Source organism: Diospyros lotus, chromosome 1, assembly GCF_014633365.1.
Source record: "Diospyros lotus cultivar Yz01 chromosome 1, ASM1463336v1, whole genome shotgun sequence".
Classification (NCBI taxonomy): Eukaryota; Viridiplantae; Streptophyta; class Magnoliopsida; order Ericales; family Ebenaceae; genus Diospyros; species Diospyros lotus.
In genome coordinates, this window is record NC_068338.1 from 33,433,667 (window position 1) to 33,451,297 (window position 17,631).

General features: G+C 38.4%; 2 protein-coding genes and 1 non-coding gene across 5 annotated transcripts; 1 reads left to right on the plus strand and 2 right to left on the minus strand.

Annotated features, from left to right (window-relative positions):
* LOC127791785 (B3 domain-containing transcription repressor VAL1-like) lies at window positions 1-9,552 on the minus strand. Of its 3 annotated transcripts, none has more exons than XM_052321855.1 (14): window positions 9,050-9,552; window positions 8,787-8,912; window positions 7,690-7,771; window positions 7,479-7,598; window positions 4,713-5,500; window positions 4,480-4,576; window positions 4,150-4,324; window positions 3,631-3,707; window positions 3,465-3,545; window positions 3,143-3,367; window positions 2,963-3,012; window positions 2,287-2,415; window positions 1,872-1,939; window positions 1-1,069 (listed from the first exon to the last, which is right to left on the minus strand). In XM_052321855.1, the coding sequence occupies exons 1-14, from the start codon at window positions 9,088-9,090 to the stop codon at window positions 339-341; spliced, it is 2,790 nt and encodes a 929-aa protein (XP_052177815.1). In that variant the 5' UTR covers window positions 9,091-9,552; the 3' UTR covers window positions 1-338. The 3 variants fall into 3 exon arrangements, with proteins under 3 accessions (XP_052177815.1, XP_052177804.1, XP_052177795.1); XM_052321844.1 differs by having other exon boundaries at window positions 3,465-3,551; XM_052321835.1 differs by having other exon boundaries at window positions 3,465-3,563.
* Window positions 9,553-11,049: 1,497 nt separating this feature from the next.
* On the plus strand, window positions 11,050-11,157 carry LOC127793643 (small nucleolar RNA snoR100). Its single transcript, XR_008021478.1, has one exon. It is a non-coding gene; the product is annotated as a small nucleolar RNA snoR100 (small nucleolar RNA).
* A 1,726-nt stretch (window positions 11,158-12,883) lies between these two features.
* Window positions 12,884-17,164, minus strand: LOC127811155 (trans-cinnamate 4-monooxygenase). The gene is made up of 3 exons (XM_052350864.1): window positions 16,249-17,164; window positions 16,013-16,146; window positions 12,884-13,722 (listed from the first exon to the last, which is right to left on the minus strand). Exons 1-3 carry the CDS (start codon window positions 17,031-17,033, stop codon window positions 13,124-13,126), a joined length of 1,518 nt encoding a protein of 505 aa, XP_052206824.1. The 5' UTR covers window positions 17,034-17,164; the 3' UTR covers window positions 12,884-13,123.
* Between the last annotated feature and the right edge of the window lie 467 nt (window positions 17,165-17,631).

Below are 17,631 nucleotides of genomic sequence, written 5' to 3' on the forward strand. Positions count from 1 at the left end.
TAAAAAGATTCTGTTTCACTTCATAACTATCTTATAAACAACATCATATATTTTTTTGGCAAAGGGAACTTATAGTCGAACCAACTAACAGAAAAGCATGAGAGAGAGAGAGAGAGAGAGAGAGAGAGAGAGAGGGGACAGTACCCTCTAAATGTGAATGTTCATGAAAGGGACAATATAAGGAGAGACAACATATATAGACAACATACTACACAAGTGAAGCAAGCTGTAATTCTAAAGGGCGGGCAAACATATAAACCAAACATGTAACTTAAAAGGAAGGGGTACTAGACAGAAAACTAAGATGAAGATGGTCCAAGCTGAAGCTCAATTACCATTCAGCGCGCCTCATTGCCATTGCCATTGCCATTGCCGTGCCCACTAACTGAAGATGGGAGGCGCTCTTCATCAGGTGCACAGCCTTTACCTTCATTCTCACCTTCTTCAGCACCCTGTAACAGCAAAGAGGAGCTGGCGTTTGTGAGTCCTCCCCGCCCCAAATTCATCTCCATTGAGAACCTGGACATATCTCCAAAGCTTCTCGGGCTCCAACCACCTGTCACTTCTTGCATTGAGTCCTCGTCTTGATTAGGGTGGCTATTCAAATCTAATTGCCCTTTGCCGCTCTCAGCCACATCCCGGCGGACTTCATTTTGGCTTGTTTTGTCCTCCAAGGGACTGATGTTAAGCAATGCTTGTCCGGGTGTGCCATCCATTTCTGATTCATCAGTGTGGTGAAGCTGGTCTGTTCCTGGTTCAATTTCTGCTTCACATTCCGGGTGTTGTCTCTTGCGCATCATGAAGGTCTTAAACGGGCCCCTCGCAGTCAGGCAAACGCTGCACACGCAGGTGGACTTGTGCTTGCCTTTTCCACTAGGGGGCTGAATGCACACAATGCAAGTGCAGCCAGGACGGTGCCGAGGATGTTTTGTAGTGGTTCCCGGGGATTGTTCACCTGATTCCCCTGCACTGTCTCCAAGGATTGCAGCAGTTGCCAAAGCATCTAACCCAGAAGGCTCACATTCTTGGGCTACCTCGGGGCTCTCTGTTATTTTCCGCTTCTTATGATCTGGAGTTTTAGGGGGAGTGGGGATAGCATGTATCATCAGTTATTTCAAAATCAAAGAGAAATAATCATACAATACAACCGAGGTAACAAACTTATAGAGACTGTCAAATTGGTGATTTTTTTATTAAGAAGGATCAACAAGATCTATTATCAAGTGATTTTAGACTCTCAAAATCTTCATGTCAACTGATCACACAGTAATTGCACACCATTTATGTCTAAAATTGACAAACAAGACTGCAACTTAAATCTCTCCTATCACAGTTGCATGACATACAAGGGGTCCAATCCATCTATTTCCTCAATTCCGCACAAGCAAGCAATATATGTGAGATATTCAAGCAAAAAATAAAACGTATGCTTAAATAAAAAGTATGCAACATATATCATATTCATAAACGATGTGGATCTATAAAACATTCGAGAACAGTGTGCCTGTGTGCGTGTAATAACAACTACGGAGAATGACATGGAAATCTTATCCCCACCCAGGAAAAAAAAATAAAAAATCCCACATACACACAGAAAAGAAATTGAATCTGATAATCTATCCCATAAACTATTTAGACGATATGGCCCATGCCACACCCACATGACAACCAAGCACCATAAAATGTAGTACATCTGCATAAAGGATCAACCAGCAGTCACTCACAATTAGATGCATGCATGCACAGGTGACTTGCGTGAATTTGCAAACAGTCAGACCACAGTTTGTCTTTTTATCACAAATCATGTTCTTAATATGAGCTTCCTAGGTTTTGGTAGAATAAAAGAGGTAATGCAGTATCTTGATGCGTACCCCTGCCAACTCTGAGAAGACTTTCCAGTTCCATGGGATTCATTTCATCAGGTGCAGAACATTTACATCTGGAAGCACAACAGTCAATGAGAGGTAAAAGAAATTTTTCCCACCTTTCTCTACAGAAAAATCACAAAATCGACATAAAATGTCAAATGCTCAGGTAAAAATAGATTTAAAAAACCCCACCTTAGCTCAATCAAATGGCCAAAATGCCCCGTATATAAACTAACAAATGGATCTGAAATTTGATCAAAGTCTATAGTAAAACTTCCAGGTATTTAGCAGCTAGCTAGCTTAGCAGGCACCGTGCACATATGAGCACTTGGAGATCACTCCACAATTCTTTTTCCCCACTTTGTATTCATCAATAACTGAGAAAAAAGAAGCTGCAAAAATAAGAATTTTCACGGACCTGCTCAAATCCCAAATATTATCCGAACATGTCCAAGTTGGCGGGAGAAGAACATCAACAGGCAATCTTCGCCATTTGGAGCAACTATCACATTGAGCCCATTGTTCCTGTTCCCTGAACAATAACAATCTATACATTCAACATAGATAATAATAATTCCCACAGAAACAACAAAAAGTGCTAAGGCCAACCCCGTCCAAACTTCTGTATACCGTGGTGAAGGTGTTTTGCTTAATGTGAATATTGTTAATCCTGCATGTATTTCAAGTGACATTGAACCAAGGACCATAATGCAGGGAATAACAATATGTGAGAAAGAAGAAGGAAAAAGGGGACATGAGTTCACAATGACAACTTTCTCAGCTTTATCCCTCACTTTTCACCTTATCAGTTGGCCATCTAAAGATGAGATCAGAAAAAGAAAAAAAAGAATACTAATGGGCCTCCCCAACCATCCTGCAAGAGGAGCTTTGCTGCATAAACCGCATGCTTCTTCCCTTTGAAACATAGGAATGGTCCCCTAATTAAAAATGGGACCTCTCGACGCTGTCCCAGTCCAAACAATTGGGCCTACATCAAGTCTGAAACTTTCCTCCAAACTTGAGCCAGCATGTTACTTGTATGTGTATGTGTGTGTATATAATGAAACAAATTATAAATTGTAAAAAATAATTACCCAGATGCCCGTGCTGTGAACACAGTCAGCTTTCCAACAACTGGTGGTTCCTAAATATCACGGACAAGATTAGTTAGAAATCGTTCGTGGGTCTTAGAAGGGCTGAGGATGAATTTAAGAGTAGCAATACCGATTAAATGATTCCATATATAAACATGCAGATGCCAACTATTTACTTACATTGTATTCTTCAATTTCTCGGCCCTCGATCATGAAAATGTTTGGTTTAGAACTTGGAGGTGGACGGAGCAACTCTTGTGCTTCTTCCCAAGTGAGTCTCAGTTCAAAGGCATCTTCTCTATGCATAAGCAGTCTCTTACTTTTGGAACTAATGTTTCTAGACCTCTTCTTCTCTGGGATCAGCATTTGACGCTGCAATGTGTCCTCATTTGTCCTGCCATCATGCTTCCCATTCAAAGCCAAACAGAAGTACCTCAATCAGCAAAAGTATAAAAACATCCTGGATTCTTTTCAGCCACTAGGAAGTCTATAGACCACTTACTGCAGGTGTGTTGTCATTAGCACCACCAAGTGAGGTCTCTCCCAAGGCAGCAACATTAGGCAGGGTGGATATTTGGTTGTCCTGTTCCTTCAAATGCAGCTATATATCAATTTGTTAGCATAACAACAAAAAGAAAGTCAAGGTAGTATAGAAGACAAGGCTTGACCTGTATATCAATGGGATTCATTGCCTTTCGGAAGCCCATGACAAGTTTGCCTCCAGGATCTAGCCTACTAAAAATTACTGTAAAATACGTATACATGTAAGATAAATAATAAGCAAAATCATTATCAGATCAAGGGAATAATACTAGAGAATGCCAGGTTAATCAACTTCCTTTAAAAAGTAATTATTACAAAAGAAGACAATAAATCAGAAAGCAATATTTTCCAAATTTGAAGTACATCAATGATTGTAAGACTTAACAAATAAACTCAAAAGATATATACAACTAGCCACATGAGAGTTAAAACTGCCAGAATAAATGGACCGACGTAATTAAAAAGAGATCAATTCCTATTTTATGATGTACAAGGAGAAGCAAGTTGCAAAGCTAAAAGTTTCTTTAAAAAATTTGCAATTCTAATACATGTGAACCCACATAAAACTAATGCTTCAGTCATTCAAAACAGAAGAATATACAGAGTGTTTATCGCCCTCCATGTTAAAAACTCATGAAGCATACCAGTGTCACCAGCTTGTAATTGCATATTCTGTATGCAAGGGGTTACACCCTCCAATACATACATCCGGCTGTTATTGTTGGGCCAAAATCTAAACTGGAATGTCCATTCGTTCCCTCCTGTATCCTGAATATTTAGGGGTAAACCATCTGACTGTGAAATGGGAGGGAAGTACGCCTGCATGAATTTGCATTTATACAGATTCAAAACTAGGAGCAAAAGATGAAATAAAAGAAATTCCTCGAGGGGTAGGGTGGGGAAGAGAGAGAGAGAGTAGGAGGTAGGAGCCATTGACAAGGGAGACAAGCCATGGAAGAAAAGCCACAACTTACTTCAGCACATGCTTTGGGAAGGACCAAACGACCAATTCGACCAGCATCACTGGCACTCAAGACCTTCTCGAACAAAGGCACAATGGTGGATTTCAAACTTTTAAGTTGAAAAGTTAAGGCAAACACCATGATTCAATGGATAAACAAAAACAGCTATAAATATCGCACAGCAGAGCTGACCATTAAAGAACTAACATAAAAATGAAAATCAACGGCAAAATAGTCTTGGATACTTTCCAGATATTTGCTGCAGTTCTTGGTCTGAAATCCTTGGCCAGTATCGTGGAAGTAACTGACCACGGCCTCTTCCTTCAACAGGAGGCCTTGCAACACGAATCTGAGAATCCATAGCCTTATCAGCCTCTGAACCTATACTAAGGGCAGTTTTTGGAGGTTTGAGAAAAAAATTCCCTTGCTCATGCTGAAAGGGAGGAATCATGTTCTGTTCTCTTCCTTCAACAGCCCTACCAGCAGGAGGTAGTAAAGATCTTGGAGCATCCAAAGTTGGGCTCAGGGAGAAACTCAAAGATGTCTGAGCTAGTGACTCATATATATCCTTCACCCCTAGCATTTGCCTGCTATTTTCTGTTATAGAGAAAATAGGTGATCCAACAGGTTGTTGCATAAAACCTGAAAAGCTTGAACCAACTTCCCGGATAGGAAGCATGATTTTTTGGTGTTGGATAACAGTGGATGTACTAGTGTCACTCCTCTGAGTTTGAGAGCAGTGGCTGAGCACCCTTGCATCCATAGTTTTGCTCAACTGCACGAGCTTTCCTTTGTTGAGGCCAATAGCACCCAGCTCCTTTGCATCTAAAGTTTTGCTGAAGGGCATGGGACTTCCCTTATCAAAGCTGATACCACCCAGCTCTCTTACATCCACAGTTTTGCTCAATTGTAGAAACTTCCCCTTGTCAAGACTAATACCATCCATTCTATTTTTCAAGTAAAAGGACTGCCTGTCACCATTGCTGTTTGCTGTAATTGGGCCAAACCCAATTGCAAGATCATGATTTTGGATCTGAGTGAAAAGTAGCTAGAATATATCAGATATTTATGTGTTACATGCAATATTATTTACAGGTTAGATATTTATGATAGATGAACAGATTATTTACACTGCTCACTATACAGTATCAAAATCCTTGACAATATACGACAGCAAAACAGACCATGTCTACTGGAAGAAAGAACAATATTCTAGAAATGTTGTGATACTACAATCGTCAAAAGTCAGCAAGAACAAATTACAAAATGAGCCAAATAGTTCATTTCTTCTCGGAACATTCTAGCAAAGTTGCAGGAAAATGTCAGCTATTCATATAATCATATATTAGATAATGCATTATTTATACACAGTTCATTTTATCCATAACATCCAAATTCAGTGGGAACACACAAGAAGATCACCAAAACAGGTTATGTATACTGCAGAAAATAAATATTGCTTTTACTAAAAATAAAAAATACCACCCCCAATGATAGATTCATGCAAAACTGGAACATATCTATTGACATATAAGACAATTAGCATGATCTAACAGATTATTGAAATTACATCAATGCTGCCGCGAAGAATGTCAAATCCTGAAGCACAACCACCTTGCTTCACATTGTTCAATTGGCATTGGGGAAAATTAACACTCATCGGGGTTGTCAGTAGAGTGGCACCACTATCAATCTAGCCCATCTTTTTACTTCTTAAGATTCTAAAGTTAGCAAGACAAACATATTTTTCCCAGATGAAAGTTAAAGTCCATGCTTCTGATACTATCTCTATTGGATATTGATGGAGTGATGGGGTAATGGAGAAAAATAATAAGCTACTAAGTGAAAATAAATCCATAAACCAACAGGGATGAAGCTAATAAAGCCTATAAAACAACATCCAGAGCATGCTATAAGGATAGACACTCCAAAATTAGTGCCATATCTGTATAATGCCAGCTAATAACCTATAAAATAACATCTAGAGCAGGCTATGAAGGGCAAACACTCCAAAATTAGTGCCATATTGACACCCAAGATGTTTTTTGTTATGCAAACTCATTGGATATATCAAAATACATTTTATGCTTGTCAAATAAAATGTTTAACAGTGATGACTTCACAAACCCAAGGCAATGCCATATGGCATGTTCAATTATGATAACTAGCTCAAACCATCTTCAGTTGTGTCTACTAAAAAGTTAATAGTTGAAGCCTATAAAGCACCACACTCCCTAGGGGCAATCGTACCGGTGTTGTCAGCATGTCAGACACTCCAACACGCTGACACCTGTTCGATACGTGTCGATTACACCCATTTGGCATGTCAACACTTTTAAAAAAATCCTTTAAAAGGACACAAGAGGGGACACACTTCCTCTAAGAATTTTGACTCTTCAGCTTTCCGAAATGGTAATTGCATGATTCTTTTGTTTTTCAATATTTTTATTGCATGACTATTTAGTCTTGATACTATTTAATTTATTCATTTGGAATCTTGGATTATGAATTTTAAATGCATATTTATGAGTTTGGATATAGTTTTGATACTTTATTATGCAATTAAAAATATTAAAAAAAAATATTTTTATTAAATACCGTCGCTCAACCTTGTCATGTCCTACTATTTTGAAAAAACTCATGTCCCCATGTCCCGTGTCCATGTTTGTGCTTTATAGGTTGTAGTGCCTACTCTCTTTCTTTCTGAAGATTGGGAGTTGATTGGTTTCTTTTATTACTTGTGACTTTATGTATATTTTGATGGATAATTTATCAACTATTGAATTTAAATGTTGATAACATAGACATAGCTACTAAAAGTACATAAGAACATGATTTTGTCTCATATCAAAGCTTTTTGGTATTTTCATTTTCTCCAAATCCTATACCTTGTGTTTGTATCCATGTCTGCACCCAATACCCATCCTTCTTAGAGAACAATCAATCCACGATTCTCCAAGAAATTTAACATGTGAAATGTGACATTTAGGAGACACTAGCTGAGTAGTTACCTGAGTAGGTCTTACTGAGTGAGTCTCCAAAGCCTTTTTGCAGCAGTCTGTACACATCACACCCCCAATATCCATGCACTCATGCAAGTTCATAGAAGCAATGCATCCACAGTGGATAGGCTGCCATACCAAAATTCAACTGGAATTAGGAGCTGCAACAAGAGTAAGAGTGTCTTGACAATAACAAACAATAATTAGGCATCAGAATTACCTTTCTGCACATTCTGCATTCCCTCCAACCTGATTCATCCAGATGGAATGTCTCACAATAAAATGAATTCTCATATGCAGAGCTACAGCCCACAATATATGGTATCAGCCATGGGGCAATAAGTCAACATGAGCAAAATTTTAAATATATAAACAAATAAAATAAGCCACCAGGAAATCTTCCAAGAGAAAAAATAAATTGATCTTGTATATAAAAATAAATTGATATTGTTTTTTCTTCTTGGCCCAATACTCTAAAAAATGAACTCTGTCATAAAAGCAGAGATACAATTTAGGGATCTCTGTCTCTATACAGATATCGCTAATAGTACTATCACATCATGACGGAAACTAAAAGTTTCAGTGAATAATAATTACAAACTGAATAATTTAACCTTTGTAGTTTTTTAATCAACCATCATTCTATTCTCTAAGAATGCATGGTGAGGGGAACTATCTACAGCTAGATATTTCACTTGTAACAACTCCCCCCAAACACTCCCTCCAAAAAAATAAATAACTAAATAGACGAGGCCAAAGATCTCCATATTGTTTACAGAAATGTTTGCAAGTACCTTAACTAGTTAACAGTTTTTATTAGAAAACCTAATCAACTGAAGCTCCATCATCATAGGCACAAAGCTCGTACGAGGTAAAAGGACTTATATGCTAATATTCCTGGCTTTTCATTGTCTTGCAGATCGCATATGTGGATATCTAGCAGTTATCATAATTGGAGATAATTGCTGGGAAAATTTCGTCATTTTAAGCTGTGATTTTGACCATTTCCAAAATACATTCTACCAAGGACGAAAAATGAAAATTGATTGTAGACCCTGTAGTAGCAATAGCTGTTTGACCAGTATGTGATGTTAATTTGAAATCAGAAGAGGAAATATTTGGTCGTTTAATCAAAAGAGAATGTGACCACAAACTGTAAATAAATGAAAATTATCAAATTTTCAATGCCAGAAAGGCCCTCAAAAAGAATTAAATCAAAAAACCCCCAAAAAGATCTTACAAGAACCGAAAGCCCACAATCCCAGCGTGAAATAAACCCAAAAACAGAAGAAGATGAAATTGGAATTGGAAAATTACCCGCAAGTGTGACAGAGAACAGCAAATCCCCCAGATTTCAAACTCCAACCTTTCTTCCATTGGAGCGTTGTTCTCGTCAAGCAAGAATCATTCATGCAAATTTTGCTCATTGACTCTAAATCAAACCTGAAACATATCACCATGCAAATAAACAGAAAGCCCAAATCAAAACCCTAACTCCCCCACTAGTGATTCCTCCACCCTGCCAAAGATCACCAAATCGATCCCAAAAGCAAATAGTTTCAAAATTTAGCAAAGCTAACCTCGCAAACCAATCGGCGAGGCGAAATCTTGTGGACGACATTCACATGCAGTACATCAGAAACAGTTCACCGGTATGTACTACGGCCGCCAGTTCACTTCAGCACCAAAGCTCTGAAATCAGGAGGCGAGAAGCACGGGAAGGGAGCTCAACTCGTTGGCGGTGGTAAGCGGTGAACGGTGGCGGGGAGATTGAGAAGTGGATGCGTAGAAGGAAGTTGGAGAGAATGGATAGATATATAAAATTTTTAGAGAGAGAAAAGAAGAGAGAGAGAGAGTGAGAGGGTGTGTGCATGCAAAGGAAACAGCTGCACAGTATGCATGCACGACACTTGAAGCTCGTCCCTCTCTCCGCACCGCACCGAACCGAACCGAACAAACCGGAAACCTTTTTCTCTCTCTTCTCTCTAATCCACTCTGACAGCTATATGCGAACTCTACGGTTTCGTGGATTTCCTTTCCTTCCCATCTCTCTCTCTCTCTCTCTTTCCAAACCTTTTTACTGTTTTTCCTCTCAACTCAAACCTTATTTCTCTATCTAAGCCTTTATATATAATTTGGATTCTAATAAGTTCCGTGCATGAATATGAAAGGCAATAAAAAAGTATGTATCATCGTTGTGTACGTTTTCTAATTAATTAGTACTTTATATATATATATATATATAAATCCATGGGACTGAGACTGAGAGGTGTCCAGATCTCATCCCTGCAATAAAACAAACAATGGGAGATGTAAGAATGACCACACAGATGACAGGGGGCTTGGCAACATGTGCCCTTCCGATCGATGCATGCACTATTCTTCTCATCATCTCTAAGCTTTATCCATTCATGCATCCTATAATAATTAAATTACATACAAAAAAATATCTATAAAATTGTATATTACTAATTATCGTGCATAGCGTGAAAAGGAGGAATCCAATTCATTTACGATATGCTACTATTGTATTATTTTAATAAGCACTTCTTTTTATAATCGATGCGCGTGGTATCGCTTTATCTAAATCCGAGTGCGATTGATGACATACCAAAACTTGTTGGCGGCACGTTGGTTTCACAACGCAAACAAGCTACCAAGCGGTGTTGTTTGGAATTTAGTCTAGAGACAATTTTAAGATATTTTTGTAATTTATTTTTAAAATATATAATATAATTTACTCGTTTTTCATGACTCATGACACATGACATTAATGAATATTAAGACGCGTGGTTGAATGTTCACCACGTAGCCCGGTATTCACGGATGTGGTTGAATTTAATACAACTATTGTTTTAAATGTAATAATTATTATTAAGTTGCCTTTTATCGATTAATATAAATTAAATAAAGTATTATGCAAATGGTACTCAAGACAAATTCAGTTTAATGGGAGATGAGGTTTTTTATTATGAATCTTATTATTAAAATTAATATATTAATTTATGCTAGTAATAATCTTATAATTATGAGTTATGTTGATAATTTTTCTGTTTAATATTTGAATGTTAAAGAGGACGAACCGAAATTTTTTGTAATTTTTGTCAAAAATTTTAAGCCCATGAATAAAAAGCCCAACCAGCAGGAGTTGGGTTGGGCTGTGGAATAGGAGCCTAGTCGATGAATAAATAACCAAACCGGCAGGGATCAGGATGGGCTCGGGAATAGGCTCCAAGCCCATGAATGCAAACCCGAGCCAGCTCGGTCGGGGGTACTTCCGTTAGTTGCGGACGCGAGAATGGCATTTAGGTATTTTCACAATGAGGAAAAGGTCGAATGGAAACCCTACCCAACGAGTCTCTCAGCCGCTTATAAATACCAATCTTAGAAGAAGAGGAAGAAACAGTCCGGCGCAATCAGGCCGCGTTCGCTTTGTATTCCTTTGTTCTTGGGTTCGAGGTCTCGTTTGGTTCAGCAGATAAAGCTTCTTTCTGATTTTTCTTTTGCTTGTTGTAATCGAAACGATAGTTGTGATCTTCGATGAATCCGTGTACAATAAGCCGATGCTCTGGAATGTTGATGATGAAGGAAGCATGGTATGGTACACGGAGATCGAATCGGGTCTCCATGTCTGCTCTCTCTGAGCCCTTGCGGCTTTGATTTGGGGGCCTGGATCCGACCCACATTTTCCTCTCTTGATTGCTCTTTCCGTATATTATTTTCATTCTTTTTTCAATACAATTTATTTTTTCTGCTAAACAAATACACAGAAATACTGTTTATACCTTTGGCAGTAGCATTTTTAATTACACATGAATACAAGTATTTTATATTATATTAATATAAAATTACGATATATTAACGTAGAAGGGTTGTTTCTGTGTTCTTTAGTATATAGCCATAGCCATAGCCATTCTTGCTCCCCTCGCGTCAATCCCACGACTTATTAGTCAAAATAGTAAAATTCAGATTGAGTTTAGGGATACTCAACCACCCAAACAAAATTTAGACAAAAATTTTGTTTTATTGTGTGGCTTAAATTATTAAATAATAAGAGACTTGTTGGGCTTATTTTTTTATTTAAATAAATGTATTTTAAATTATTATTTATATAATTATGCATTTGATGTAAAAAAATTAATAAATTATTAAAATTAAAGATTAAAATAGATATGTTGGTGGATAATATAAATAAAATTTATAAAAAAATATTTTTAAATAAAAAAATTATAAATTAATGTTTATATATTATATATTAATTTAAGTTTAATTTATAAAATATTAAATATATTAATATTATAAATATATAAATTAAATATATATATCTATAAAGATGGAAGAGAAGGCAAAGGTGATGGAAGATGGAAGAGGCGATTGGCAGGACCCGCGACCCGCTCCAGGGGCTATGGTGTCTTAGGCTATTATTAATTTATTGGCCATATCTCTTAATAAAAAATAAAAAATTTATTAATTTATTTTAATAATAAAATTAAAATAATTATTTATTAAACTCGAGGGATTAAGATCCATAAACAAACATCGGCCCTGGCGATAGGAATGGGGTTAGAGGCACTGAGAGTAGGCAAATGGATGAATGAGAATGAAATTGAAAATAAGTTGGTGGTAATAGATTTTGAGAAAAGTTAAAAGAGTTTTTTTAAAATATAATTTTAAGTTTAGTTTGATAGCATTTAATTTTTTTAATTTTAATAAAAATATAACTAAATAAGGTATACCACTTATAAGTGGTCATACCGCTAAGCCAAAAGAGCTGATATAATTGAAAATATTCTTTGGACAGATAAAAATAATTTAAAATACTTTTCTTAACAATAAATAAATTCTAATTCTGTTAAACTAGAATCAAATTTAAATTTTTATAAAATTATTAAAATTAATGTTACGAGTATATAAATACACAAAAAGTAAGATTTTATTTTGTAACTAGTCTGATTGTATTCTAGCCTTCGCCTAAATATGGAGGGGGGGGGGGGGGGGGGGGGGGCACTTTTTATTCCGTTTTAACTATTATTTAGTATTTTAAGCACTTGTAATACGTAAAAAGTGTTGCACTTTTCTCTAGTGTATCATAATATTTATTTTTTTCTTCCTTTGTTATTATCTTTCGCAAACATGAAACAACCCCCCCATCTCTAATTCTCTAGGCCCTTTATTTTTATCTTATTTCCTCTTCCTAAAACTACAAAGAATTAACAATTATTATTAAATTCTATTTAAAAAAAAATAGTCGACTTAAAATGAAAACAAGAATAAAGTTTGTTCCGTGTGATATTTGTACTGTACATATACACAATTCTGTAGTTAGTTATAAGATAAAATAAAGAAAAGCGGGCTTTCTTGTCTTGCATAACCTGTTGTTTTGTGAATTGTGATTGTGAGTCGACTTACATGAATTCCATCTCCATCGCATTGAAGCTCCATATATAAAATTACTGCCAGTGCCAGTGAGGGCTTCTCTCTATCTTGTTCTGAACCTGAACTACTAAATCACTAGTTCATACAAATTACTTATTCCACATTCGTAACTTTCCATAGATTTACAATCCCACCAAGCGAATACCGAATTGCGAATTGCTTCTCAACACCCCCCACTTCTTCGCAAAAACACACAAACAAGCTAATAAAGATCGCATTCAAAAAGACCGCGGCTTTAGAACAATGGTCGAGTGCTTCAAAATGTGCAAGCTGAATTGTCCCCCCTTCTCGGAAGTGTCGATCTTCGACTGTCCGGGAGGCGGCAAGAGATCGAAATTCTGAACCAAACGTCCCAAAGTGATGCCGAGGATCGGCAGAGCCAGGATAATCCCAGGGCAGCTCCTCCGGCCGACGCCAAACGGTAGGTACCTGAAATCATTGCCACTGGCCTCCACCTTGGCCTCCTCTTGCAGGAACCTCTCGGGGCGGAACTCTTCCGGGTTCTTCCAGTGGTCAGGGTTGTTGGCGAGCCACCAGGCGTTCACCAAGATCTTGCTCTCGGCCGGGATGTCGTACCCGCCGAGCTTTTCGTCGTGGAGGTTCATGTGGGGGACCAGAAGAGGGATCGCCATGCGGTAGCGGAGAGTCTCCTTGATCACGGCTTGCAGGTAAGGGAGCTTGTGGGTGTCCGGCTCCGTGATCTGGACGCCGGGGCCTAGGACGGTGTCGAGCTCGTGCCGGAGCTTCTTCTGGATCTCCGGGTGGTTTACCAGCTCGGCGATGCCCCATTCTATTGACCAAAGCGTTGTCTCAATGGCTGTATCATGGCAGCAGACATTTTAGCGTTAAGCTTAAACATGTTGCCATACAAAAATAGAGTGGCAAATGAAGACAAAAACGCAGAATCCGTTGTCAAAGATTGCTCTGTTTTCTTTGTTTCCACGAATCAAACTGGCAAATCAAATCATAGATCATAGGCAGAGAGATGCAGGCTGCATGGAACTTTAAATATGTATTGGATTGGGTTGGTGTGAGTGAGTACCCTATTGGCCTATTCCCATACTAATTTAAAAGCCAACCTAACATAACGCTAATCTACTAGTATGTCCACCAGGTATCTTGGCCGACCGAATCTTACACATTAAAATATTCGCGTAAATAATATGAAATGCGTTAAGTATGTTAATCATACAATCGAGACATGGTGGAAAATCATGTGATGAACAGGTTCACTTCACCCTCAGTTGTCACTTCTCGTTATGCTAATTTTCTCTATTGTCTTCAAATTGTATGGAAAATCTTTAATGGGATAAATTAAATAGACAACACTGTTAGGTGGGTTAGTTGACAGTGCACCCTACATGATTAATTTCGAACCCACCAACCAAACAACCATGGATAGTGGGGTTTCGCATATTCAAACATCATGTTCCTCTGACAATATCTGTCAATCCCTTTCTCCTTTTAAACAGACAATTAATCTTGTGACCCAATAAGATTAAGAAGGGAAAACGTAAGTGTAGAGAGTGACAAGTAAGCGTGCCGGCAAAATTCAACCTTTTAAGACTCGAAGCAAGCAAATTAGCACTTGTCTTCTTAAAGAAAAAGAGTTTAGATGGTCCAATAGCAAAGTTCAACCTTCTAATAACATCATCACATGGTTTCGTTAACTTCTTAAACAGGGCAATAATCAAATGATTTCTTCGACTTCTTAAAGAGGATAAGAACTTGTATGACTCACTTTTGGATAATTTATTGGGTACGACAACTCAACCCCACTCATCCACAATACTTAAATTGATCAAACCCCAGCTTGAAGATGAAGCATTTGACAAGTCCCACTTTTGTGTTTGTCTAATAATAATAGAACTACTGCTTAAGTTAATGGAATGGAAAGAGTGAGATCGAACAGAACAAAAATAAAAAAAAACATTTTCTCTTAAATTGAGAAAGTGGTGGATAAAAATTTGAACTTTTATAAAACTATTTAAGTTAATGTTAATATATATATATATAAGAAATTTTCATTCATTTTGAAATTTTAATCTATAAATTCTTCTCCAATGTAAGAAAACAAAAACTAGAAAATTAAAGAAAAACAGGGCATTTAATTATTTTTTTTTTTTTTGATAACCCCAGTTCCCGAGCTATTTCATGATCCTTCTTGGGATAACTATTCTTGCCCGGTCCCCTATGCTCGTCTTCTTGATTACACAAGAGAGGTAAATTACAGGTTGAACCTTTAGCCCTTGCATAAAGGAGAAATCGAACTCACAATCCACCAAATTATACTGGCATCTTACTCGCCCTTTTGCCATCCAACTTATGCTCTACGAGCTATATTTCGTAATCCTTCTATTCTACTATTAGAGAAGGATGATGACAGTCTATAAAACGAAAAAAAAAAAAAAAAAAAAGCAGATCTTGGAAGGACATTGAATATTTGGATCCGATCCTACCCCCTGCCTCACACTATTCAATCCAGACAGGGCAATATAGTAATTGAGATGATAACTACAGCTCCTGTTGGATTTGAATATAGCTCGTAGAGCATAAGTTGGAAGGACATTGAATATTTGGATCCGATCCTACCCCCTGCCTCACACTATTCAATCCAGACAGGGCAATATAGTAATTGAGATGATAACTACAGCTCCTGTTGGATTTGAATAGATGTAAAGCAAACAAAAGCAAAGGAAAAAGATCAGACAGTAAGTAGGCCTAGCCCTCTGTTTATTTATTTTTTTTTTCCTATTTCCCTTAAAAAAAAAAAGCAGCCTCTAAGGTTGCCCTAGTACATGATTATTTGATTGTATCATTTATTATTTTAAATTTTAAATTTCATTACATAACTATTGAAAATATTTAAGTTTTACTTTTAATTTAATTCAATCCTAAATTTGAATTTAAAATATAAAAAAACCTTAAAATAACCCTTATATAGATATCATTTCAAGTGATTGAGATTTTTTAAGATTCCTCTGTTGAAATGCAATCTAAAGGTATCTACGCGTTTAAATTTAACACAAGAACGTTACAATTTGCCACAAAAGGAAGGCAAGCCATTTATAAAGAGGAGGATGTACCAAGGGAAGAGTGAAAATTACCAGCGACGTTGATATTCTCAACTATGTACAGAACGTTGTCCTCGTTGATCTCCCCTTTCTGTTGAGCATCCAAAATATGATCAATCGCGCATTTCAGACTGTTGTTGTCCATGTTCGTCGTGCTCGATAGCTTCCTGCAAACCAGAAGAATCGCCATAGAAACGACAAAAATCGTTATTAAATTCGTCAAAAGTAATTGAAATTGAATATGCGAATGCAACGGAGATGAAACTCACTTCCTTTCTTCGACAAAATAGTCCTTGAAAATCTGCAACCGCCTATCTTTAACTTCCTTGCAGATCTTCAAGTAGCCTCTCAGGAAGGGCCTCAGAATGGGAATGAAATCTCCATAGTTGTACTCGAAGCTCTGAGCCAGCCGACTCCTCTCTCCGTTCAAGGCCTTGAGGCTTACGAACAGGGGGTCGTCCTCGGTCTCGAATTTCCTATCGAACATGATGCGATACATGTTGTTGTACATCATCAGTTGCAACCGTTTCCTCAAGACGATCCCATTGGTGGCCGCCTCTGGGTTCCGCTTCACGTCCTCGACGACCCGACCCGCCTCTTCCTCCCACCCCAACCGGTACTGCTGGACCACCTTGTTGGTGAAGAAGGGCACCGTCATGATCCTCCTCATCTTCCTCCAGTGCTCGCCGTACACCGTGAACACCATATCTTGCCCCTTCCCGGTGAAGATATCGAACACCACGTTTCGGGTTCGGGACCCGAACTGGACCCCCTGGGTGTGGAGCACCTCCTTGGCCAGCTCCGGGGACGAGACCACCACCAAGTTACGCTGCCCCATCCGAAGCAGGAATATTTGCCCGAATTTCTTCGCTAGGTCAGACAAGTTCCGGTGGTTCAAATCATCCCCGACTTGAAGCCAGTTCCCAAATACGGGTACGGGTAGGGGGCCCGGAGGCAGCTTGAACCGCTTGCCTCGCAACTTCGAGATGGTGATTGCGAGCACCACGGCGACAAAGAGGCCCAGCAGGGTCTTCTCTAGGAGGAGAAGATCCATGGGCGTAGTTTAGATAGAATGACGGCGGAGGAGATACGTAATAGCGCGGCGGCGGCGGGGGAGGGAGCTGGTTGAGCGTATCGGAGATGGGTGTGGGATTAATATAAGGGAGATGGGTGGTAGATGAAAAAGAACGTTTGATGGGAAGACGTTAGGTGGGGGGTGGGGGGGCGGGGCGGGGTGGGTGGAGTCGGGTTCTCCCCCAGGGGGGCTTGACGGCGTCAAGTTTAACTGCGGTTTAGGACCGGTAGGCGGCGACAGTGACGAGGGGGAGTAGGTGGCCGAGTCCGGCAGGGCGTCCACAGAAGCAGCCATAACTTCTGGGGCCTGACAAATGGCGAGCTGCCACGTGGCGAAATGTGGTTCTTTGGCTTCGTCTTTGAGTTCCGTTTCTACTGGGAGTGGATTGAAGGCGCTATAAAAGGCTATGAATCACTTGGGAGGTTCATTGAATGATATTAATTAAGGATTGTCAACCAATTTTGCTTTGTTTTTAGCATTATAGCAACCTAAGGGAGTTGCCCTTTTAGGTTGATAAATCACTCATTTATAATTTTGAATAATATTATAGTATTTTTGAATTATAAATTTATTTTAA

Excerpts from the sequence above, each read along its gene's own strand:
- LOC127791785 (XM_052321835.1), bottom strand. The coding sequence starts at position 9,090 with ATGTCGTCCACAAGATTTCGCCTCGCCGATTGGTTTGCGAG. Across the intron at positions 3,368-3,464 it reads CTAATGACAACACACCTGCA|CATGATGGCAGGACAAATGA; the intron begins GTAAGTGGTCTA and ends TTGAATGGGAAG. Across the intron at positions 3,013-3,142 it reads GAGAAATTGAAGAATACAAT|GAACCACCAGTTGTTGGAAA; the intron begins GTAAGTAAATAG and ends CGTGATATTTAG.
- LOC127811155 (XM_052350864.1), bottom strand. The coding sequence starts at position 17,033 with ATGGATCTTCTCCTCCTAGAGAAGACCCTGCTGGGCCTCTTTGTCGCC. Across the intron at positions 16,147-16,248 it reads TATTTTGTCGAAGAAAGGAA|GAAGCTATCGAGCACGACGA; the intron begins GTGAGTTTCATC and ends TCTGGTTTGCAG. Across the intron at positions 13,723-16,012 it reads TGAGAATATCAACGTCGCTG|CCATTGAGACAACGCTTTGG; the intron begins GTAATTTTCACT and ends GCCATGATACAG.